Source organism: Panthera pardus, unplaced genomic scaffold, assembly GCF_024362965.1.
Source record: "Panthera pardus isolate Hobbes unplaced genomic scaffold, ASM2436296v1 HiC_scaffold_8, whole genome shotgun sequence".
In the NCBI taxonomy this organism is placed as follows: Eukaryota; Metazoa; Chordata; class Mammalia; order Carnivora; family Felidae; genus Panthera; species Panthera pardus.
In genome coordinates, this window is record NW_026527013.1 from 104612864 (window position 1) to 104639621 (window position 26758).

General features: G+C 38.0%; 1 protein-coding gene across 3 annotated transcripts in view; it reads right to left on the reverse strand.

Annotated features, from left to right (window-relative positions):
• THSD7A (thrombospondin type 1 domain containing 7A) overlaps positions 1 to 26306 on the reverse strand; it is a 437500-nt gene extending 411194 nt beyond the window's left edge. For all 3 annotated transcript variants that reach the window (XM_053897780.1, XM_053897781.1, XM_053897779.1), the window contains exon 1: positions 25809 to 26306. In XM_053897780.1, coding sequence (XP_053753755.1) covers positions 25809 to 25986 — 178 coding nt within the window. In that variant the 5' untranslated portion in view covers positions 25987 to 26306. The remainder of the gene's footprint in view (positions 1 to 25808) is intronic.
• Positions 26307 to 26758: the final 452 nt, after the last annotated feature.

Below are 26758 nucleotides of genomic sequence, written 5' to 3' on the forward strand. Positions count from 1 at the left end.
GCATTTTCAACATTTTCTCATGCTCTCCTGATATAAACAGAAGTTTAAGAAACACCATCAGCATGTTGGAGGTCTCGACACTAGTGAATCTGCTATCTGGAATATGTGATCACTATACTGCAGGAGAGGCTAAGTAGGGATGCAGTAAAAAGGTTCTGTGTACCCTGTGCATGTGCTAACACTGGGACAGCTTATTTGGATTGAGGACTGAGAATTTAAAATATAAGGATAGAGGGAAACAGGCTGAGTTAAGAGTAGAGTGGGAGACACCTTATTTTTGTAGTTCTGCGCTTTCCAATCAAACTAACCTTAGGTAAGTTAGTCAACCTTTCTATGATTATGTTTACTAAATATTTCCAGTGGTAGGTATTCACTCATTCATTCATTCATTCATTCATTCCTCCAAATATTCAACTAGTATCTGCCTCTTAAAAATGTGCCACCTTCTGTGCTATGCCATCAAAAAGTAATGAGACAATCTAGACATGGCATCTCTCTCCTTTTAGAAACTTCAGAGTATTGTGAAAAGCACATATCTTAATGAAATAAGTGCTCAGATATTAAGTAACTATTATAATTCCAGAAAGGGAGAATTAGATGAAGCTAAAAGAATATATAATAATCTACAGAGAGAGTAAATGTTTTCCTCAAAATCTGAGCTATAGGCAGGCACAGGTGGTACATTGTAGGAGTCAAGTGGACCTTGGGACTAGTATAAATGTATATTTGTTTTGGTGAAACTGTTGGCTAGAGACTGTGTCTTAACTCATTACACTTCTTCACATTTTTTTTAGTTGCAAAAAGTGAAGCTTAGAAAGATTAATTACTTAACCGAAGTCACATGAAATGTAGCAACAGACCTAAAAGTGGAAATTCTAATCAGTTTGGTTTCAAAGTCTATGATTTCTTTCTCCATTTTGGCTTAAATGTATTTCAAAGCATAAATGATGCTAAAAGGCCTCTCCAGAATTAATGGAAGGGAAATTAGACACCAGGAAGGAACTAATTCCGTATCACTGGGGGTGGGGAGACAAGGAGAAAGGAATGAAGTGGATATGGCCTCTTAAATATCAATAATGGCAAGATGACAAGTTCAGTTAGAGACATTGTATGTAGAGTAATTGGGGGATAATTATCTAGTCCAGAGGCAATTAAAGATACTGAATGTTATTAAAATTATTTTGGTTTACATTTTCTATTTCAAAAATATAAATGAATATTTAATGATGTTTTACAACATATCTCTTTGCCACTAAAGACTGTTTGTTCTATTATTAAATACAATTATTTGAAATTCATTACCATTCCTGGTGCCTGGGTGGCTCAGTCGGTTAAGCGTCCAACTTCGGCTCAGGTCACGATCTCACTGTCCGTGAGTTCGGGCCCCGCGTCGGGGTGTGTGCTGACTGCTCAGAGCCTGGAGCCTGTTTCAGATTCTGTGTCTCCCTCTCTCTCTGACCCTCCCCCGTTCATGCTCTGTCTCTCTCTGTCTCAAAATAAAATAAACGTTAAAAAAAAATTTTTAAAAAAGTTTGAAATTCACTACCACTCATTTTTAGTTTAAATTAGTAAAATTAAGTTTTAAAAATATATATTTAGGTATTCTTTCCTTTTAAGCAAGATCTTTAGGCACCATATTATATGGTTCTTGGGTTTAAATACTAAGTATTAAGAAAAAGGTTTCTTTCCCCTTTTTCAGAAAACATATTCACTAGATTTACATTATTTGAAAATTAGTAGTTTTCTGTAAAGAACCACATGAAGGGGGCGCCTGGGTGGCGCAGTCGGTTAAGCGTCCGACTTCAGCCAGGTCACGATCTCACGGTCCGTGAGTTCGAGCCCCGCGTCAGGCTCTGGGCTGATGGCTCGGAGCCTGGAGCCTGTTTCCGATTCTGTGTCTCCCTCTCTCTCTGCCCCTCCCCCATTCATGCTCTGTCTCTCTCTGTCCCAAAAATAAATAAAAAACGTTGAAAAAAAAAAATTTTTAAAAAAAAGAACCACATGAAGAACAAACTTGCTCACATTCATGGATGCTCATGCAAACAAACAAACCCAGACCTAAGTATAAACTACAAAACCCAACCCAACTGAAATATACGTAACTTAAAATGCTTCTGGAGACTTGCTAAATGTGCTACACAAAATGCTATATATTGTGTTTCAATAACCATGGATTAAATTGACCAAAAGAATGCTTATAAGCTGATAAGTTATGCTTCTATGATACCATGTGACTTCCAATTCCTAGTCAATGATTAAGGCTATTATCTCTCATTCTCATAGGAAATAGAAACAAGGATTATACCATCTTTAATGCTTGAAATATTCTGGCTGAATTTGAAAGACTTCCACTGTTTGGTTAATGAACTGATAGGTACTGGTTAGTCCCTACACTAGGGCCTCTCAGTCCCATCTGCAGGCTGAGCCCACCCTAGTTCTAGAACTATTTGCCTTGGATGGTGGAAAAGTAAATCAGAGAATCTACACACATTTGGTGACTCCATAAAGAGTCAGCATTAATTCTGGTAATGGCATTTGTCACTGTTCACTATCTCCAAACCTTTATCCATCCCTCAGTTCTGGGAATTGGGTAAAGAGTTTAAACCCTATAGCCCTGTGAAGGGCTGTGACTGCCAGGGCCTATCTCTTGGTCATTACATCATGTGCACTTTCACTCATATCCTCAAGTCTCCTAAACTTTGGTCCATACACCCTCTCATTTACCACTGAAACTTTCTCCATTCATGTTCCTAACTCAACAGTATGTTTATATTTCTTCTCATTGCTAAAGGAATTTGAAGGAAATGGAGATGATCTTTTTTCTGTACCCCTTTAAGTGAACTCACAGTCATCAAAATATTAATTGAAACATTATGCTGTATTTATCATTTCTAGAACCAACAGAAACACCATAATGTGATGATATAATATCACCTTCATTTACTCAATTCTTGGTCATTGCTACAATTCTCTTATTAATGCAATGTTTTCTGACAAAAATATTTATAAAACAAATATCTCCATAGACTTTTAAAGGTCTCTATATGGTGACTAATAGAGAAATCTTTGAACACCTCTCTAATACTTCTTTAGAAAACATAATTTCCTTGTATCATGTACAGAGTAAATGATTTGTTGTTAATGTTTAGGATTCACATCTGATTATGTGGTTTGAAAAAGTCAACTAGTAACTTATAATGCAAAAGAAATCATAGTAATTCAACTTTAAGACACATTTAATTTTAAGCGATTTAAAATACCAAAAGCCACAACAATTTTATTCAGAAATAGTTATAATCTGCTTACATTTAACATCATCTATGTATTACTATTTTAAAAATGTGATATAGTTATAACATATGTAAGTCTTAAAATTTCACTTGTTTTGACTATAGCTAATAGACCATTTATTCTGCGAAAGGATAATAGGAATTTTATTTGCCTCACAGGAGATTTCAGATGGTTGCAAGGGCAAAATGGCCAACTATTCAGTCATTATTTTTACCTTGACCTTCACTCAAAAATCAAAAGCAGTTCTAACCGTCACACTTTTCTGATCCACAACACTGATCATTTCAGGATTTCTTTGTGATAGTTTGAGTATACGTAATTTTTTTAAAGCAAAACAGAATCTAATGATGCTCTATGATCACCTGAATATTCACATATGTCTTCCTTAGAGTGCTACCGAGCTATTGCAGGTCATGAGCTGGAGCAGTACTGTGCATTTTTAAAATGTTTATTTTTAATTATGTTCAAACTTCAATTTATACACTAAATTCCACAAACACATTTTGTTTTAATTTCACGAAAAGTATTTTAAAGTATCTAAATAGAAATAAAGCCCTACATTAATTTCAAAGACCTCTGACATAATTCTTCACCAGCACTGAATCGACAAGGCAGGGTTATTTTTAGAGACTGAAATCAATTAGTCTCCCTCCCTCCCTTGTTCCCTCTTCCCCCCCCCCACTTCCTCTTCTTCCTCTCAACCTCTCTCTCTTGCTCTCATTCACACTTTCTCAGGTGTAAGCTCATGCTTGTTCTCTCTCCTTCTCACTTACACTCTCTCTCATTCTAGCACACACAAAAACACATCTTTTTTTAGAGCTTCTAATTTATTTTCCTCAAGATTTTATGCTAACATGATATAAACCCAAGTGACCACTACTAAATGACTTTTTACTCTGAAATGTTTTAATACAAGCAATGTTTCCTAGGTGTATCTTTCACATTTTTTCTAAGTTGAATGTGTGGGAGTCTGTCTGCTACACCTTCAGACCTTCTAAATTGCACATGGTAGTTGGCTGTGGCCAGGTAGGTAGATGCCACAAGGATCACATGACATAAGCTTGGTCTAAGTCCTGTGAGGGAGTGAGCTGAGGAAATATCAAAGCAGGGATTTACCTGCATAAGTATTTCACCTTAGCAGTCAGCTTCTGGTCAAGAAAAGAGCCTCAAGGAAGTGTTTGAGAGATACTCCCACATAAGACTTATTCTGGGTATCAAGAGGGCCATAACTATTTGCTATATTTTTTATCAAGTAAAACTAGCTTTGTTAATATATATATGATATGGAAAGAAATAATAAAAGAAGGTAAAAGTATAAAGCAAGTTATTGATTTTTATCGTCTTTAACATTTGAAGATTTATAATACCATAAACCAAATTAGAGTAACATTAAATATGCAATTTTTAGCCGCATCCAAACCCAAATTTATTTTTGAATAACCATTTTAAATGTGACTTGAATCATTCCCAGCATTGATTTATAACAGGAATTAATACAGTTTGCTTTATATTTTTCAAGAAAAGATGTCTAACACCTACGGGTTGGTCCTGGCAGTTCACTCTCCATCAAAGTTCACCTGCCATGAGTTTTAAATCAAAGAGTATATTGCTACAACTACAATATAGAAGAATTAATATTTTCTTTTTGCTGAAAAAAAAATGAGTCTCCTGTAGAATTAACTTTTGAAGCCTGTTTTCCCAGTACTCAACTAGGATCAGTAACTTTAAAGTAATACCAAAATAAATGATAATCAACAAAGAAAACACCGTCAGAACCTTACTGATGATACCCACACCCATAACTGTCTTCCAGATGTCCCCCGTCCTCCTGTGCCAGGTGCCACAGATGACTTCTCACTACCTCCCACCTGTCTACCCATCTATCCCTACACAGCTCCCCAGAAGCCTCTTTCTTTTTCCTGAACTGTTCTGATCATGCCAGGCTGGAGTACCTCATGTCTTGCTTCCATTCTCTTCATGGTGGTTTAGAGTGAGAGAAAAAAGAAACCATGAAAAGCACACAGAACCCAGAAACAACAATAAAGACAAAAAACAAAAAATAAAATATTTACCAAAGTAGAAAAATATATATTTAATCATCTTTACAAATTTTTATAGCTTTAAAAAATTAATAATATTGAAATAAATATCTTGAGATTTGCCATATGGGCACAAGTTTTTAAATCTTTACGCCCAGTTTTGGTCACCTCAAATATGCAACCCCAATTGCCTACTAGATGTAGGTGTAATAATTTGAAAATCTTCATCAAAAATCTTAAAACTGTTCATCCCTTTAACAGAAAAATGGCCCTTCTAGAAAAGCAAAATAAAAACAAAATATATCCAGAGAAATACATGACACACCTACAAGAGTAAAATGCACACATTTTCCATGATAAAAAAGGAAACTACCTAAACAGCCAGCATTATCTACTGGGAAATACTCTCCATTAAAATATTTCCTAAAAATATTTAAACAAAAAAATCCTGATCCCAAGTGATACAGAATGATGTAATCTAAAATAAGTTTCGGTAATTTATTTACTAATCAACCATGTATTGACACCTAGTATATTACAGATGCTGAGGAACAAAACTAAGACAGCCCTTGCCTAAATGAGTGCGCATTTTTCAGAGAAACAAAGGATGTAAACAATAAAGTACAAAAAAAGTCCCAGGTACTTCGGCGGAGGCACATATTACGTACACAGAGACATAAGCAAAGGAAATCCGGTAGCATTGTTAAAGTGCTACCACAAATCAGAGACGAAGATTACAAAAGCTTCATAGAGGAAGTGGTATTTGGGCTAAGTCTTGACAAAGGCCATTTCTGAATTCCCTAAGTCCACTCTTAGAGTCATGGCTATCTACTGCTTATATACCAGGAATTTCAAAGAAAATAATGTATGTTACTATGCACAACTATTCTTCCCTTTCTGTGCCATTGCCTATGAGTGTACCAAAATTGCAGTCCATCTGAAGGAACGTTTTCACAATCATGATCATAGCCTTATGGAAATGTATCAAATTGTATCTCATGTGAAGAGGAGCAAAAGGAATTCACAGTATTATATTAAGCACTATTATATCACTAAGAAGACAGAACTAAGGCATTGTTCAAACGCTAATGAACTATTTGAAGTAAATTTGGAACTTGCTTAATTTCTGGGGCTAATGGAGACACTAACAACATATTACTCAGATGTAAATTTTAGCTGGTTTTCTGACTGAAGTCCAAAAATGGGTCTCATATGTAACAAAAGCATAAATGGTGTAAAATACGATTTAAGGTAAGTGGAGCGGAAAGTGGTATCTAACATCCAATGTCGGTTACTTCATATTTTGGGGTTCATGTTGAAGTTGGGGATTCCAGGATAGAGTGCTTGACAAAGAAGTCAAAATGAACTGACCATGTAGTTAAACAGCATGAAACTGAGGAACACAGGAAGGTAACGGGGCAGGAATAAAGTCAGAATTTGGAATTCAAGAGGACAATGCCATGGAAACATTAAAAGAGAATGAAAAAGGCAGGAGAAACAAGGGAGAAACTGTAGTTGTTGCACAAAGCTAGCAGGTTTAGGACAGCAGACAGGAGGTAAAACTGAGAGTAATCATTGATATGGGGGAGAATATCAGTAGGAAAGTTGTAGCATTTATAGGTAGGGAGAGAGCTCGTCAGAATATAAAAGCCATTCAGATTGTTAATTCACACCTCTGTGCTTTAACCATGTGTACCCCATCATCTCTCATCTCTTAGGTTTTGACTCACCCTTTCACACTTACCTCAACTGCCCATACTCCGGCAAGCCTTTCCTGGTCCTTGCCCTTCCCTAGCCCAGAAGAACTGATCCCTCCACCATCAGTGCCCTTAGAGCACTTCAAACATGCCCTGCTCAGTAGCCCCAATCACGTTGATTTAGTTATGTGTGCATTTCTTTCAAAGATACAACCTTGTCAGTGACTGAGGGACTCAGTTATATGTGTCTGTGTTTCCTCAAAGCTAGCAGAGGATCTAGGGCTGAGATCAGTAGAGTACTTGTGCAGTATAAAAAGAGGCTCAGAGGCCATGACACCTTATGCAGATGTCACTAATTCATCTTTTCAAGTGGGAAAGGGGGGCGGAGAATAGTTTTGCTCAAAAAATAAGATCATACTTTGTCTCGACCTCGAATTTATCTTTCCATTCTAGACCCACTAATATGACATAAAAATAAGATGGGGTGCCTAGGTGGCTCAGTCAGTTAAACGTCTGACTTCAGCTCAGGTCATGATCTCGCCATCCGTGAGTTCAAGCCCCGGGTCAGGCTCTGTGCTGACAGCTCAGAGCCTGGAGCCTGCTTCTGACCCTGTGTCTCCCTCTCTCTCTGCCCATCCCCCGCTCACTCTCTGTCTCTCAAAAAAGAATGTTAAAAAAAATTTTAAAGATAAAACCAAATACATGTACATGCAAGCAAAATTCTGAAGATATTAACACAGCCCTAGAATGGTTTAATTTCAACTCTCAAAAGTGTGGATGTAAGTAGGATATATGGGTCTCTAAATTTTTGAATGTAGAAAATCACTCAGAAAATACTAACACTTTTAAATATGCCTTAAAAGTAATTCAAAATTAAACAAAAAAGACTCAAAGACTCCTCAAATGTGGTTTCATTCAGCATGCTACCAAATAAAAATTTCTTTCAGAACTTCCTCATACTTCTATTACAGCAATAAATTGTTGTCCCTAATCAAGACTCTGGTGCATTTCAACCTTCTGAAGACGTTTATGTATCATGACAAACTACAGATTAAATTATCTGCAACGTGCTAGGATTAAGTACATTTTATTCGTTTATAATATTTTAAAACTTTGTACTTAATGTCTCTTCTGTCCATTAAGCAGACTTTGATTAAGATGCCAAATTTCCTGTGCACATTAATCAAGAGAAACATTAAGTGTGTGCATCTGAGCGCGTGCGCACACACACACACGCACACACAGGGTAACTTAAAATAAGGGCATGTATTGTACAAAAGTTATAGAAAAATCTCCAAAATGGAAAAAATACTCCAAGTTTTCCTCAGGGGTAAAACTGCTTTCTGATAATATACTTTATACTTAAGGCACAAGATGCTTCTACAATGTGTTCATGATGCATCTAGGAGTAAGTCATCATCCCTTCTGTCAAGAGGGACTTTTTTTATTGGTCCAATATTTAGGAAGAAATGAACATAGATTAGAGCTCAAATTAAAAATGTTACCACATTGGTGGTAGGAGAAACCTATCCACATAAATCTCTAAATACTGACAGTCTTAATGTTCCTTTCTTTTATCACATGCCCTTACATTGTATCTTCAGAAAAGTCATTTTTAAAGAACAAGAGACAGAATGAAAATGTTTCCAAAGCCTATTTCCTTTAATGTTTGCAAAGAATCTCATTAGAATAAATTCACACTAGTTCTTTTCCTTTCAATAATAAATTTTAGCTCATTTCACAGCTGTATCCCATAGAGCAGTCCACACTGAATATATCACAGTTTAGCTGCCTGTAGACAAATATAATGATGCCAGCAGGTTTTTACTTGGTCTCTTTCGGGAAAGAAAACTACAGCTGGAATGCAAGTCTCCCTGTACGGGACATTGCAAAAGTCAGCACTTCTATTGTTGATAACACTCCTATTCAAGAAATGTTGTCAGTTTATACACTTGGAAAATGATTCCCTGAAATAAAGGTAAACTGCAGTACTGTACCAAAACACAGCACAGATGGTCAGACATGGAAGGTGGAAGAGAAGGGAAAGAAAGGGCTTAGTAAAGAGAACTTTGGGAGTGAAAAAAATTAAGATAACGTAGGAGAGAGAAATGAGATTGTGTCTAAGGGCACGTTCGTGCGTGTATGACCGAGAGATAGGAGGAGACTGTATGAGCAGGAGAAAAGAGAAAGAAGCTCTGTGGGATATTTCGGGAAAAGTAAAGAAGGGTTTAGTGTGTTTGTTATATCAGATGTTTGTTATATGGTGTTCAGTATAAACTCCTGTATTATACTGTCAAGAAAATCCACAGTTTAAGTCTATAGATCACTTTCTTTTTTATTTTTTTTAAATTTTTTTTTAACATTTATTTATTTTTGAGACAGAGAGAGAGCATGAACAGGGGAGGGTCAGAGAAAGAGGGAGACACAGAATCTGAAACAGGCTCCAGGCTCTGAGCTGTCAGAACAGAGCCCGACGCGGGGCTTGAACCCACGGACTGCGAGATCATGACCTGAGCCGAAGTCAGACGCTTAACCAACTGAGCCACCCAGGCGCCCCTCACTTTCTTTTTTAAAGGGATACAACAGGAGAACATCAATACACTGAAACTAAATACTGAGTGATCACTTGAAGCAGCTCTTTTAATTTTTCAGTGGTAAGATTGATTGCAACATAGAATATGAACAAATATTTATATTTGATTATAGGGCAATTGTTTAGATAAAATATATATTATTCTATGTCAAAAAACTGAAAAAAGGTATAAAAATCAACATTAAAATTTCAAAAGCACTGTCAAATGCTCAGTTGGGACACAAAATAGTCAAAATATTTACAAATATTACAAACCTGTAATTATTTCTTTACCTATGCTTGTCTGAAAGTATTAAGATAAATTTTATGTTATTGCCTATTAATTATACTATAATGCTAATTTAAATATTTGACTCTTACTCTACACAACTGAAGATTTTCCCTAAAGTGTCCCTATTTTTCATCTTCAGTTAAAATACTAGTGTATGTAGGCCACCCAGATGCTTGTCTTGGCTGCTCATCTTATAATAAGAGGGTGGTTTGGGTCAAATCCCTTAGTTTTAGGTACCTGAGTTTACTCTTTCATTAAAGAATAAGGGTGTTACTGCCTACCCTATAATAATGAAGAAATTGTGAGAAATTAGTAAAAGAACATGTGATATAAATGCTTGGAGAACTGTAAAACACCAGGAGAGCACAAGCAGGTTGTGTTATTACATCCACTAAGCTGTAAAAACCAAATGGGCAACTTCTAAAATGCATTAACACCTGAATTTTTCATTAGTATCACTTAGACTTATCTGTGCATTTTAAATACCTGTGACTAAGTCAGCCTGAGTCATCACAGTTCCTTTATCCGCACTTTTTTTCCCTTTACTGAAGGCTTCAATGTATGATCATATCAAAAACCCCAAAGGAGCTCTTTGCAGGCATCCTATCAAATGTGCTCATGACTACTTCAGCATATTTTCCTCCTAAATGGGCTTCTGTCCTTATAAACTGGGTCCCCTAAATCAAGTGGAACTTCAAAGTGTGCGTTTGAATGACAACTATATCATAATTGAAGTTACTGGAAAACATATTGTATAGAGTGTTGTGGTGAATTAAAAAAAAAAAGTCCAGTCTAGCAGTTCCTCAAATCATAAAATATAAAGTTACCATAAGACCCAGCAATCCCACTGCTAAGTATATATTCAGGAGAAATGAAAATATATGTCCACACAAAAACTTGTACATGACTGTTCACAGCAGCATTCTACAGTACAGCCCCAAAGTAGAAACAACCCAAATATCTGTCAACCGATGAACGAATAAAACGTGGCGTATCCACACAATGGAATATTATTTAGCAATAAAAGGAAATAAAATACTGACACACAATACCGCACAGATGAACTCTGAAAACATGCTAAGTAAAATGAACCAGTAACAAAAAACCAAACAAGGTTTAATTCCATTTGTAAGACATGTTCGGAACAGGCAAAACAGACACAGTAAGTAGATTAGTACCTGCCTAGGATTGGGCCTGATAGGACAGAATGGAGAATTTAAGGGTTCACACTTTTTGGGGGGCAATGAAAATATTCTAAAATTGACTGTGATGACGGATTCACAACTCTTATATCTGATAAAGTTGTTTAAAAACCAGCTTTATGATAGCAATTCCAATATTCAGCATATTGCCAACAAAGAAGATTCATCTTACATATAATAATATAGTACAAGAAATCACTCCTTTAATTTCCACATATTTTATTACATCAAATTAATTTAGCTTCTGGATCATACTATCAAGATAGAAAATTACTCAGAGAAGAATGTTCTTGAAAGCTCAGAAAACCTTCATCATCATTTGAGACCTCATGATGTCCATGGTGCTGTAGTGCTTGATCAACCAAGTCTGAAAGAACACCTTGACCGCTAATATTTATTCTCTTCTTGTGGAATATTCACAGCCGAAGCAGTTCAAAGCCAGTTCTCTTATAAAACAAGCCAAGGGAACTGAAGAAATTACATTAAATCTTACAGTGAGAGACACAGAGAGAAATGTATCTTAGCAGCAAAGCTTTCCCTATGAATTATTTGATTCCATAAATCCAAATCCATTTTGATGACTCTCCCGTTAGAGATGTGTAGTCACCACCGCAAACTGTCAGAAGAAGCTGTTTTATAGAGCTACTGAACCTATGATCTTTGTCGCATTTCTGTGATTACATGCACCAGCCCGGGACAGCAGAGGCCTTCTTCCTGTTAGCTTCTCTCCTTCCACAGGGCTCGCTAACTAATGAAAACTAACGAAGCAGAGCGTGTAGGGAGCCGGAGGGAAATCGTGATGTTGGCCGGAAACAGGACTCCAGACACTTCAATTACATTTTGGCATTCTGTATATTCTCACATGGTCATTCTCTGTAACTCGAAAAAGTCCCTTTTTAATATCTTTTCCACCCCTGCATTGAAACTTCAGACTTTTGAAGACCGCATACGATTGCCAGAGGCAAAAGGTGTAAACTAGGGTCCCGTAATCCAACTGTGACTTATTAGGTATTGTGTGTGGTCAACAGAGTTATCCCTTATGGTATTTTTTAAACAAATGAACCCCATCTCTAAATGATGGTAAATGGTAGACCCACCATAGGGTAAGGGGGTGGTGCTGCTTGTTCCGTTAGCCAAGTCCACACAGAGAAGGGTGAGCACACCCACCTCCTCACCACGCCTGGCCCAGTTCACTCATTTATGTTCTCGGTCACTGACCCGGCCAGAGAAATAATACATAGATTTAAGGTTTATTTTCACATTGGTCTAATCAAAACCACACAGGAAACTAAAATACCCAATCACCCTTACGCATAAACCGGAAAAGATATTCTACCTTTGAAATGACTATGTTTAATTATCTTTATCTAAAGACAGTTTCTCATAGAAAGTTTGCAAGAATTATAGTAGTTCATTTACACAATTAACAATCTTCTAGAATTTATAAATTCACATATCACTTAACATTTGCAAATACACTATTTCATTCTTGGCAATGTTTTATCAAACTAAAGAGATTTGGGGTCCTAGATTCTGTAAGTCAAACAAAAGCCTGGCTCCTTACTGTGTTCCACTCAGCATGGTCCTACCAGGTCTCCACACACATACTCACCCTTCTTCCTTTCCCAACTCATTCCCGATTTTTTATGTCTCAGAACCTCTTACTGTCCCTGAACACACATTCCATTTAATTTCTTCACAAGAGCTCCACTCTACCTAGCCATTTGTCCTTCTGGCAAGCTGTGTATTTTTCAAACTTGTGTTTTATGACATCTTCCCTTCCCTGTCTCCTTCAAGATAATATTCCCTTTCTCTATTCCACATGTATTTATGTTTCCATTTTTGTTGTAAATTTCCTAGACAAGAATCACTTATTTACATGTGACAGGAAGCTTCGGGAGTGGCGGTTCCATGTGTCATTCACATTTGCTCTCCAGCACCAAGTTCGGTGTAAAAAAAAAAAAAAAAAAAAAAAGTCACTGTGTGCTTGCTAGTTTTACTTAAACGAACTGACTGACACAAACATGAAGAAAAAGGTCACCTAATTCTGTGACTGGAGTCCCTGAAGTTGTGTAACGTAGCGGCTCTAAATGAATTATATTTCCCACAGGAAAAAAATATACGTTATACATAAAACGCATAGTTTATATAAGTGTGCATAAAGTACACACAAACACATATATACAGATCTTCCTATATTTATGATGGGGTTATGGCCCAAAAAACCCATCTTACACATCTTAAGTTGAAAATATCACAATTTGAAATCACATTTAATTACACAGAACCCACATATATAAAAAAATAAATAAAAAGTTAATATATAATATTCTACCTGGGTCTGTTATTAGTACTGACTTAATGATACCATAATCAATGTAAACAACTTACAACTAATATTTTATATAAATGATGTTCATGGACAAGGTGACAGGCAGCTGCTATTAGAAGAAACGTACTTCTGGGGTGCATGGGTGGCTCAAACGTCCGACTTCGGCTTAGGTCATGATCTCAGGGTTCGTGGGTTCGAGCCCCACATCAGGCTCTGTGCACAGCTCAGAGCCTGGAGTCTCCTTCGGATTGTTTCCCTCTCTCTCTTCCCCTCCCCCACTTGCGCTCTATCTCTCAAACATTTAAAAAAAAAAAAAAAAGAAAAGAAAGGAAAAGTACTTCTTAGAAATCTGTGCAGGCACTGCAGATTGAAGACCTTTTTTAAGCACCAAAGTGGCAAACACAGGAAGATGGTGAGACATAAAAGGATCTTAAGATAAAAGCTTTAAATGAGTGGAAGGTATATTAAGATCTTTTATTAGAGCAAGCTCTTAATGAGCATAAAGTTTGAAATAAAATTTTTTAAAATAAAATGTTAATATAACGTTTTGAATAATTAATATTTTAGTGAAAATATTCATAATTGTGCACAATTTCAAACGTCAGTGCTTTAAAATCACTATAACATTCGAGGTGGTATAATAACGTCCATAAAGGCAAATAAATCATGAAGTCCTGTGTAGTAAAAGCCATAAATGACTGTACTATTTGCACTTGCATGTATTTATGCATCTAGGTATGTGTGCATATATTTGCATGAGTATGCCTATAATGACGTATTCGTTTAGTATTGTAATTCTATCAAAAGCCCACAAATTACACATTAACTTTAGAGAATGTACAGATAAAACAGGTTGTAATGGACATGTAACAGGTCAACACCTGATAGAAACAGTTTCTATCAGAGGACTCTGAAATCTTGAGGTAAATAAGTAGGATATCGATATATATGACATGCATATACATATACAGAGCCTACACATGACATGCGTACATTCATACATAGATACGGGGGTATGTACTTTAGGAGAGAAAAGAGGACTTAGAGTATACATCGGCATTCACTGTACATTTCCTACACCCTTTCACTCACAGCATCACAGAGCAGAAAGGTCTTGCCAGAAATAATCTTTCACACAAAGGAATTCTGGAATGCACAGTCCCGCCGAAAGAGTCCCACCTCCAGCATTTCCTCCATGGCAAAAATGTGCACAATCGCAGGGAAAAGTAATAGACTGAGGCGTAATGTCTCTGTGTTCTAAAGCCATACTTTGAATAGCTCTGCTACTAGCAAAGCTGAGGGCTTTGCAACTATCGTGGCCCTGACAGCAGGTAAAAGCAAAATAATGCCAGGTGGAGGGAAACTTGAAAGGCACATGCAGATCGAAGGAGGATCAAAATGAAGAATAAAAGAGACTCAGATCCAGAAACAAACTCTAGCTCTGTGAGAAGGCATTTCAGTTCACGCCAGAATCACAACAAGTGAAGGATTTACTGAGTACAGACATGAGCCAGGCACCATCTAAGTGCTCTACGGTTTTGTCTCAAGATATCCCTACAACAATCTGTAGAGGGAGATACTAGTATCATACCTAGGGCGTGGCTAAGGAATGAGACACAGAGATTAAGTTCATATTCTTAATAAAGTACAAAATCAAGCCAAGGTTCCTATGTCTCAAAAGCTGATTCTTGAACATTTCGTTTATTACACACAAAAACGCACATAAATATGTATTTTACTACTCAGCAATCAGTACTTCTTTCATTTCAAGCTATGGCTTCAATTCTTTGCAACTAACCTCTTTCACTGTCAAGGGGAAGTAACTGAATACAGGGGATAGACTCCCCTGACACTTACAGTTAGGCTCATTTTGAGAGAGAAAACAAAAATAATCTTTTAATAGTGCAACCCAAATAGGCAATATTTGTGTTCTGATGCCATCTACAATACTCAGTATGTGCTGTATTGCTACTGCTATTACAATCCAAGGGAAAACTTTTTTTCCACTCAGCATGGCACAATTTGTTAAGTCCTGCCTTCGCCATATAGCATGAGTTTAATTATTCCTACTGCCTAATCAATACCTATGCATGATACGTTTGGGAAAATTAACTGTCCAGCAAGCTCTCTATATAGTTCTAAGTTAACTACCTGTGTAGTGTACTGTATTTGGGCACACATGATCACTTCTGAGCCTCATTCTGGAGATGCTCCCCATTCTGTGTCTGTGGAAAGGTTTGTGGGAGCAAGCTAAGCAGCTGGCTGCCTTGACATCTCAACTTACCAGGGGTTCAGAACAAGGGATTTCACGGTTTCCCAGAAGCTCAGGGGGATACTGCACATCAACTTTTTGCCAGCCTCCATCCAGAACAAGGAAAAATAGATAGGCAACTATGTAATTAACCAGAACAGAGTCAGCTAGAGACCCAGCATGTGCATAGTGCACTTGAAAATCTCACAAGCTTGGGGTGCCTGGATGGTTCAGTGGGTTAAGTGTCTGACTCTGGATTTCGGCTCAGGTCATGATCTCACAGTTCATGGGATTGAGCCTCGCGTCGGGCTCTGCGCTGACAGCTCAGAAACAGTGTGGGATTCTCTCTCTTTCCCTCTCTGCTCCTCTCCTGCTCTTTCTCTCACGCACTCTCTCTCTCTCCCAAAATAAGTAAATAAACATTAAAAAAAAAACAGTGAAAAACCCATTTTAAAAAAAAGTAAATTTCACAAGCTTACAGGTTCCATTTAACCTTTCATATATCACACCCTTTTCTTCCGCTTCAAGATACTGTTTATCACTTCCAAATTCTCTCCCAAGGTGTTCCCCTCAAGGTGGAACAAAAGACAAAGTGTAGGCCCATCTCCATTTGGTGTTTATTTAGTTAACTTCCATGTTTATTTTCTCTTTATAAAATACTTGTTAGTATGAGTCATCAGAGCAACCAGAAAGGAAGCATGCGCAGCTCAGGCTAGGCGAAGACTTTGAACTCAGTCACCTGAGGGTTCCACCTGTTCCTGCTACTCTTCATATGCTGGAAAGACTGCAGATCCCTCATCAGAGAAGCCATACAGATGACAAACAGATGAAAAGAGTACGCTCAACATTATGTAACATTAAAGAATAGAAAATTAAAACAACGACATACAACTACCCACATTAAAACAGCTAAATTCAAAATACTGACAACACTGGCCAGGACGTGGAACACCAGGAACCCTCATTCACTGCTGATGGGATGCAAATGGTACAGCCACTTTGAAAGACAGCTGCTTACAAAATTAAAGGTGCTCTTCACCATATGACCCACCAATTGTGCTCCCTCGTCTCCACATAACAGAGATAAATACATATCCACACAAAAACCTACACACAGATGTTTACAGCAGATTCATAATGCCAAAACTTGGAAGTGACCAAGAGGTCCTTCAATATGTAAATAGATAAACAAACTGTGCTATGTCCATAGAGCAGAATATTACTCAGTGATGAAAAGAAATGAGATATCAAGCCATGAAAAGACATAGAAGAAACTTAATGCATTATTGCAAAGTGAAAGAAAAGGTCACATACTTTATGGTTCCAACTATAAGATATTCCAAGAAAAGCACATGTATGGAGACATAAGAAGATCAAAGGATCAGTGGTTACCAGAGATTTGGAAAGATAGAGGGATGGATTGAGACATGAGTAGGTGAAGCACAGAGGAGTTTTATGGCAACGAAACTACTCTGTATAATGCTCTAACAGTGGATACATGTATTACTAGATACATGGCATTATCTATTTGTCTAAAGGCACAGAATGTATCCGAGGGACTGACCCCACTATAAACTATGGATTTTAAGTAATAACCTAACAATACTGGTTCATCAATGGTACACATGTACCACACTGATGCAAGATGTCAATAATAGGGAGAAATAGGAGAAGAATGAGGGGGTATGTGAGAACTCTGTACTTTCTGATTAGTTTTTTTGTAAACCTACAACTGCTCAGAGAATAAAGCCTACTAAAAATAGTTTGTAAAAGAAGGCAGAAGATTTGCCTGTTTCCACCTTTCTCTCCTTGATGTGTTGCTCTCTTGTAATGTCTCATTTTCTCCCCAAGTCTTTAGAGCCATGCAAAGCTTCTCCCAGATTTGTGGAGACAGCTCACTAAATTCTATGTGGATGATCTCTGATGGCTCCTCAGACGTAGAGTCCCCCCTTCAACATTATCCAAATACATGGTCCTGAAGCACATTTGTGCCTTTTCCCTACATCTCCTTACTTATTTTCTCATGGCATAACTCTGAAAGTAATACCCTAGAGATTACAACTTCACATGGTAAACTATGCAAAATATCAATTAGCTCAACAGTACTTCTGGAAGATGAAAGGACATCCTTTTGGTTAGGCCAGGTTATCCGAAGCAGTAGATGGATTACTTGTTAGTAACCCTGTTTTCAGCACTACCTTGTTTTCCTCCACTCTTTCCTAAACATGTGTTTAATTGTTATATCACTTCCTCTAAACACTGTTTTTCTTATTGCTCAGATACCTGAGAATTCAATGCAAATTCCTTTATTTTTCATCATTTTAATGCACTCTAAAGTGTCAAGTATGAAGTGTGGATGACAAAGAAATAGAAAAAAAATCTCTACCTTATGACTCATCGGCACCTCTAACTCACACTCTGTGATGTTCCTGTGATAGAAAAAATAGATTTTCCTGATGCCACTTCCCTAAGGTTTCTTTCATTAAGGACCACTTAATTCCGAGACAGCCTATTCTATATATTCACCAGACAGAGGCTTTCACTCTCCCCTTGAATGTCAGCATCTCATCCCACCACCATCAGACCAGTTTTTCTAGGTTGCAATTAACAGGCAGGAAAGAATGTGGGTTTGTGTTGCTCTACAGCACTCAACCTCAGTCCTGATCGGGGCTTCTATTATTTTGCAAACCAGGTAGCCATCTATAATTTGCATAATGAGGGACCTGAGTTACCGCAGTCCATTAAGATATTAAAGTTTCACAAAACCACCTGAGCATTTCACTTTTTGATGCAATCAATAAGCTCTTAATGAATTTTGAACAGGGTTACATACGCTAAGAAAGAAGGGTAGGGAAACAAGATAGAAACTTTCGTTTTTAAAAATGTAGTTAGGGGCACCTTGCTGTCGTGGTGGGTTAAACGTCTCTTAATCTCCGCTCAGGCCATGATCTTACACTTCTTGAGTTCAAGCCCCAGATCGGTCTGCACTGATGGTGTGGAGGCTGACCTGGATTCTGTCTCTCCTTCTCTCTGCCCGTCCCCTGCTGTGTTCACTTCCTTTCTCTCACAAAAGAAAGAAACTTAATTTTTAAAAAGAATTTAAATGATCATCTAGTAAGCATAATTAATGAATACATAAAAACAATTCTGTGAAAACAATTAAGTTGGAAAGCAGTGGTCACAAGACCACTTTCAAGAATCTAACATTTCAGATTCTTGAGAAAGCCCTTGAAACACAGCACAAAATGAGGTATAAAAATTTCTATTTATATAATTCACCCTGAATTTGCTGTTCAAAATATTTTTATGGTCTGTGCTCCACACTGTCTACATCAAAGTGTCTAAGCAATAAAAAAAGATGAGCCTATAATAAAACCACCTCTCTTCCTTGATTTGTTTGGTTTTTCACGGTGCCACTTGTCTGGAGAAGACTGATGAATGTGTTAAATCTGTAAAATTCCTCCTTGTGATGTCATTTTGGGGGGAACAAAAATCAAGAATGGAAGAAACCATTTTTTGAACATCTATCACATTTAGGGCACTGTGCTAGGCACTTTCCATTTACTACCAGTCAAAACTTGCAAATGGCCTCTCACTTCAGAATTTCTGTCACTACGCTAAGGTGAGAAAACAAAATCAGAGAGTTTAACTAACTTGACCAGTAAGGTAGAGGCAGATTTAAATAGTGGTTTGTCTGATCCCAAAGCCCGTGTTCTTTCCATCCCCACAATGCTGCCTTTCTTATAATCTGATGGAGTATCTCGCACTGTATCAATTTGTAACTTCTAGTGCATTTACCAAACAAGTGATTTCAAGAAAGCTAATGCACATTACTGGACTTGTTCCAGGTCATAAAATTAAGTAGCCACTGTATTATATATTAGAATAATAAAAATAATAAAAGACGCCATTCACTGATCAGAGTTCTAACATATATCAAACACTCCACTAATATATTACATATGCTACCATATTTAATTAAAATTCAGAAAACCTCTACGTAATACATATTTAGCCATATTGAAGATGACATAATTTAATAACATAGATAAAATATAGCATTGTGATCCATGTTACTCTGTATTGACTTTTACGCCCACATTGTCCACTCTATCTCCTATCTCCATATCTATTTAATGAGCAAACTATGCCACGTTCCAAATTAAGCACAGCTGAAGTGCAAAACACTTTTATTAGGATAATGCCACTTTCATGTTACTACTACCTGGAATGACGTCCCTCCCTCCTTTGTTATTTAATGAATGGTAGAATTAGGATTAATATTTTTCCATATGCACTACAGAATAGTTTATATTAGGACAAGTACATGAAAGAAAAGAATAATCCTTATTTTTATTTTATAGTGAAAAAGTAGGGAATTATTTTACACACAACTAACAGTGTAAAGGACACAGTGATTGTTGTTAACAGTATTGCCTTGCACTGGATCAACTTAGTTCAAAAGTGTTTAACGTGAGAAGTGATTTCCTTGAGAGAAAACTCACACTGATAAATATCTTAATCCCCTGAGTTCTAAACAATGGTTAGTGTGTACCTTTTTCTTGGATTTCAGTGTAATTTCATTAGTATTAAAATTAACTCAATTTGGGGCTATATCAAAATTAAAATCTTTTGCAGAGTGAAGGAAATCATCGATAAAATGAAAAGCCAACTTACTGAATGGGAAAAGATATCTGCAAATGATAGATCTGATAAGAAGTTAATATCCAAAATATATAACGAACTCACATAACTCAACACCAGAAAAAAAATATTGATTAAAACGGGCAGAGCACCTGAATAAATATTTTTCCAAAGAAGACATGCCAAGATGGTAAACAGACACAAGATGCTCAAAATTACTAATCATCAAGGAAATGTAAGCAAAACTACAATAAGATATGATTTTATACCTGTCAGAATAGTTAAAATCAAAAAGGCAAGAAATAATTAATGCGCATTGGTGATAATGTGGGGGAAAAAAGGAGCCCTCACGCACTGTTGGTGGAAATGTAAATTGGTATAGCCACTGTGGAAAACAGTATGAAGATTCTTCAAAAAATTAAAAATAGAACTCCCATATGATCCAGCAATTCCACTACTGGGTAAATGCCCAGAAGAAAGGAAATGAAAACATCAATTCAAAAGATATATGGACCCTATATTAATGCAGCATTATCTACAATACCCCAAGTATGGAAGCCACCAAGTGTCTATGAATAAAGAAGGCATACACACACACACACACACACACACACACACACACAGCACAGCACACACAATAGACTATTACTCAGTCACAAAAAAGGATGAGATCCTGCCATTTGTCAAAACACAGATGGACCTAGACAGTAACATACTAAGTAAAATAAGTCAGACAGAAAATGACAGACACCATATGATTTTACTTCTATTCGAAATCTAAATAACAAAAACAAATAAATAGACAAAACTTAGAAAGCAGAAACAGATCCATAAGTACAGAGAACAAACCAAAGGTTGCCAGAGGACAGGGGGCTGAGTGAAAGGATAAAATGGGGGAAGGAGAGTGGGAGATACAGGCTTCCACTTGTGGAATGAATAAATCACAGGAATACAAGGTACAGCATAGGAAATACAGTCGGTGGTATCTTAATGGGGTTGTATGGTACAAATGGGTGCTACACTTACGGTGTGCGTAGCCTAATGTACAAACCTGTTCCAATCACTATACTGTGCACCTGAAACCAATGTAACATGGTATATCAGCTATACATCAGTTAAAAGCAAGAAATACAGTTACTTCATTAAGACCTTTCTGAAAATATATCTGTGACAGAAGTTGATAAAAGTTGCAGGTGTTCACTGTTTTCTGTCCTATTCATGTTAAGTCGATGATATCTTACGCAACGTATTCACGTTCTTAATTTAGAAATGCCAGGTAAATATTATTGGTCATAATTACTACTGAAAAATTCCATATTCTAGAATATTGAAGAGTGAAAAACTAATATCAGTAATTATTTATCTTCCAATAATAAAGTGCTTTATCTGTGTTTATGAAATATGTTTTAATTATTCACACAAATACGTTACCTCTTAAATAAATCTGTCACAAAACTGTTAGATATTTAATTTTGTATTTTAATAAACATTTTTAGTATCATATTCTGAGGTTTTCACTATTAAAAAACAAGTGTAGTGATGTCAACACCCCTTGGTTATTTGACTTCATCAATATCATACATTTTTCATTATCTTGTTTATTATTCAAATAAGTTTCTAACTCTACTACTCCAGTTAAAACATCCGTTCCCAAAACACTGAGAATTATCTTACAAATTCCCCATTTTATTCAATCATTTCTGAAATATTTCATAATTCTTTTCCAGTCTTCCAGAAATGTCTTATACTTTTTGCCATCATCCCCTTCATAAAACATCTTCTTCCATTTAGCACCTATTGCCATTTTCCTTGGACCTCTTGTGACCACACTGTCTTTCACCCTTCCACACGTCTCTCCTCAACAATGGCCCTTTCAATATCAATATTCCCTGTAAAGTGCCCTGGCCCCTCTTTTAAGTATTTCTTTTCTTTTAATCATCCCTCCAACTACCATGCTTTGAAATATTATACATTTATTGAGTTCCAAGTCTATGCTCTCAGCCTTTCTCCTAAACTGCCCATCCAGTCACTAGTTTTCCCATCAGATACATTCATTTGAATGGATTACTCCTCATGTTTGCTATATTGAAAGTAAACTGATATTCTTCTTCTCTAACCCCAGGAAATTGGCTCTTTCTTCTTTCATATCCTCTACCTCAAGGAACTAGGTGCAGATATGATGTCAATCTTGATGGAATGAATTCCTCCTCTCCTTGGCACAGCATTCCCTACAATCTAAAGCTGAGGTAACACTTCTACAATGTGATCTCTAGCCCTCCTCTCCTCTCAGGCCTCTCAGGCCCTCTCCTTATTGACCTCCCAGCCTCTTCACTTATCTCTCTCCATTCTGGGAAAAGAATATGTCAGTCCTCTGCATAAAGCTGCCAATAGCTTCTACTTGCTTTTAGATTAAAACTCCAACATCTTTTACCAAAGTTTGAAGGTTTTCTTACAACCTGCCCGAATTCATCAAATTGGCATTCCTCCATTCATTCCCACCAAACATCCTACACTTGAGTTGCAGTGCAGTGCTTTCAAGACCTAAGAATGCTGGCATGCTTCTACTTTTATTTTCTTTCTTTGCTCTGCTTGAAATAGACTTCCACTCCTCCCAGAGTAAACAATCCAGTTCTCATCTTCCAAAACCCCCATCAATATTAACTCCTCCTTAAAACTTTCTACAGCCCCCTTTATCAGCTACACAACTTCCCTGTTTTCACAGTTTTGTTCATGACTATGGTACGCCATGTGCTGTTGTGTATTTACAGTATTGTTCAATTATGAATTTCTTGAGGGAAGGGATGTCAATATTCTAGTCAGCCTCTACCTCAGTGACTTCACATAACTGAGTCCTCGATAACTCTTTGTTGTAAGTTGACTTAATAAAACTTTCATATAATATATACCTTAGACTTTCCTATATTATACATTATATACCATACATCATGTATTATAAACCTATTTATTATGTATATGTATTATATATATACACACCTTAATAAACTATGGGTATATGTACATAGATGCGTTTATGGTATATGTATGTGCATATACATACATACATATGAAGCATGTTAAGGCACAAGAAGGCCCTTACATATCATTTTTTCTGATCAATGAATATTACAAACTCAGAAACCAAGAACCAAAGTCATTAAATGACTGTGCCAATGCTCTACAGCTTGTTAGTGATAAACACAGTGTTAAGAGTTCCTGTCCCAGCTGCTCAACCAGTGTACCTTTTACTACATCCCTGTAATTCAGGGATGTGACCAATAATTTAACTCCCTATTAGTAGCTGTACCAAGACCAAGAAACTCGAACAGACATCCTGCACAGTCTCACCTCACCTCATTTTCTCTCCCAATTCTCTTCCTATTTTCATCGACAAACACAATTCTTTCATCTCTACATTTTCATTTACAGTGTATCCCACTCCTTTAAATATTTCCTAATTCATCTGATAACAACTCTCAATTTCTTTAGAGATAATAGCAAAGCCTCCTTTCCCTCTTGAAAAAAAATAGAGGGAAAATTTTCCTCTCCAGTTTACTTCACTTTTTTTCCCCACCAAACCAAGGACCACCATAAAAGAGATGACATTATCACCCTCGTCGTACTAGCTTATATTTTCACATGCATATCATGCTGAAATTTATAGATTACTTTCTCATAACTCGCTCATTTGCTCTTCGTAACACTATGAATAGTCAGAAGAAGGTATCACTGCATTTATATGCAGCTGAGAAAACGAGGGGTCAAAAGTTAAATGAACCTGCCAACATTCTTCTAACTAGCAAGAGCTGGCACTGGCAGTGGAACCAAGGTCTCCATATCCTTGCTCCTGAGAGGTTTCCACTATTTTAAATGGTTTATTGGTTTGTGTTCCCACCATGACATTTATGTTGACATATATTGGCACCTCAGATGCTGCACAGTGAATGTTGCCTAGATTCTAATTCTATCTGAATTACTGCTTGGGTTTTCTTACTTTAACAGCACAAATTTCAAGCAGGCAAGTACTATTTTGTCTAGTACTTACCTACTGGAGAAGTTCTTCCCAAACCTCCAAATAATACCATTTAATGGTAAATTATAGTTTGATTATTGGTTTTTGTTATGACCAAGCTTCAGAAAAGTAAAACCATGGCTTTAGCTAAATTAGAGAAGATCTTCAACTCTTTGCTTGAATGTGAAATAAATAAATATGATCTCATCTGCATCCACTAGTCAACAACTAATATTTAAACTCCAAATGGCAACAAGAGTGGCTAACACTGACATCCAAATGACTTTCCTAAAAGTGTGTGCTATTTCTTGCAACATTCTGAAGCAAATTAGGTACTTTGGCTTGAAATAAATTTCTGTTCAATCTTCTCCCCAAGTTGCCGGAGAGATGCAACTTCTTTAAAATTTCAGAATATTGGTGTAATTGTAGAGTAGACTAGCCTCTCTTTGCAGCTGGGGGCTACAGATAGTTGCCGCCAGGAAAGAGACCCAGTCTGTGTAACTTGTTTGCAATCCCATGACAAATACATCTTTTCCCTCCCTTCTACTGCATGCTTCTCTTAACGTTTAGGCATTGACAAGAAACTCTTAATTCACCCCTACCTCTAAGCAACAGGAATAATGTTTCCTACTTCATTTCTATACACATGCCAAGTTTCAGGTCTGCTAAAGAATTCTCAGCGTCCTTTAGAGGAGAAAAAAAGACACTGGAGAAAGGGGAGTTAATTCCTCACTTGGTATTGTTTTCCTGCTTGTCACTGTCCCACCAGGACCTCGAGTCAGCAGTTTGCCTGGAGCTTCTGAGGCACAGTTAGTTGCTGCTTTTGTTAGTTGGTTGAAAACAAAACAGAAGAATTCTCAAGGCAGGAAAAGTTTAAACCTAAACATCCTTACGACTGCACACTTGAAAAATCACGGCATTCACTCATTAAGAATTGATCTTTGCACCCTCTCCGTGAGCTCACTGGAGCCCCATCTGCCTTTGGCTGTTATAACTGCCCTCATCTGGCTTGTTTCCACGTGTCCCACATTTCACAAAGCTATACTTAACAAATTCAACTATACCCACACGTTTCATGGCACTGAGCAAATGCCTGAAGACAGAATGAAGACCGGGTGTGAGCTGCTTGCCTCTTCTTTGCCAGAAATATAGTTGAGGAACTCTCGGTAGAATGAAAGCCCAGAGGTTAAGAACGCACTTCATTATGAAAGCACCGTGTTGGGTGTCCTCATTAACTACAGAGCTGCGAGAGAAACACGATTCCCGTGGCTCTCTCATGCCTCTTAGTTGCTAGGTTGTTCTTCCCTAATAGCATCGGGCATGACCCAATTTGCTTCCTAGTACTCGTACTTTTCACCTTAGGATCCCGCTACACCGGGGCTCTCAAGATGCACCGGGGTCCCTCCTGAAGCCACAGCAGCTTTGTAATACGGACCCAGAGGTGGAGAGGAGAAGAAGGGAGAACTCTGTGCCACTTACCAGTCTTCCACAGATACGGAGTGGACGCCTCAGCCTGGCCGGGAGCCGCAGCCCCGCAGGCGCCCGGGCACAGCAGTAGCAGCAGCAGCAGTGGCGGCGGCAGCAGCGGCAGGACACCAGGGCGCGGGCCCGCGGCGCCTGGGCTCCGGGACGCGGAGCGCCTCGCTTGCAGCCCCATGCCGCCCGCAGCCGCTCCAGGGTCCGGATCCGGAACGCGGTCGGCAGGGAATTTTTCTGCGCCCTCACTCTGTCTTCCCAAGGACTACAGAAAGCAAAGCTCTTCCCTGCTATTGTTCGTTTCAGATGAAAAGGAGCGAAAGCGCGTTTAACACCGGGGAACAATAGCGGCCGCGGTGGCCGTGGCTGCAGCCTCCGCTGCCGCTGGCGGGGATGCTGCTGCGGCTGCCATTCCGCGCAGAGTGGCAGGTCCTAGCGGCGAGGGAGGCAGCCGGCCGCAGGGGGCCCCAGCTGACTGAGCAGGTCCTGGAGGTCTGGGAGGCAGCGCAACCCCCTCCGCCAGCTGGAGAGAGGGGAGGGGGGCGTGAGCCGAAAAGGAGCGAGGGGGGGTGGGGGCTGGAGGCAGGAGGCGGTGAGAGCGCCAGGGCGAGAAAGGAAGGAGCGAAGGGGAGAGGGGGCACCCAGATCGAACACGCCCGCCCAGAGAACTCCTGTGCACATGGTGCGATGAAATATGTTTGGAAGGATACACCAATGAAAAGAATCATCACCCGACAGGCTTCAGCATGACAAATAACAGGCATTGAAATTCATCGGCATCCAAGGAGTCAAATGCTACATCTCGTGGCATGCTATTCTTAGTGTGTATTTACACAAAGCATCAGTGTGTATAATTTATTTTTAAGCGGTGGCTTCTGAATTACTTTATGTCGGAAGCCGTATTTATGATCAGATGTAAAAAACACAAACAGCAGAGTTGTTTACTTGCCATT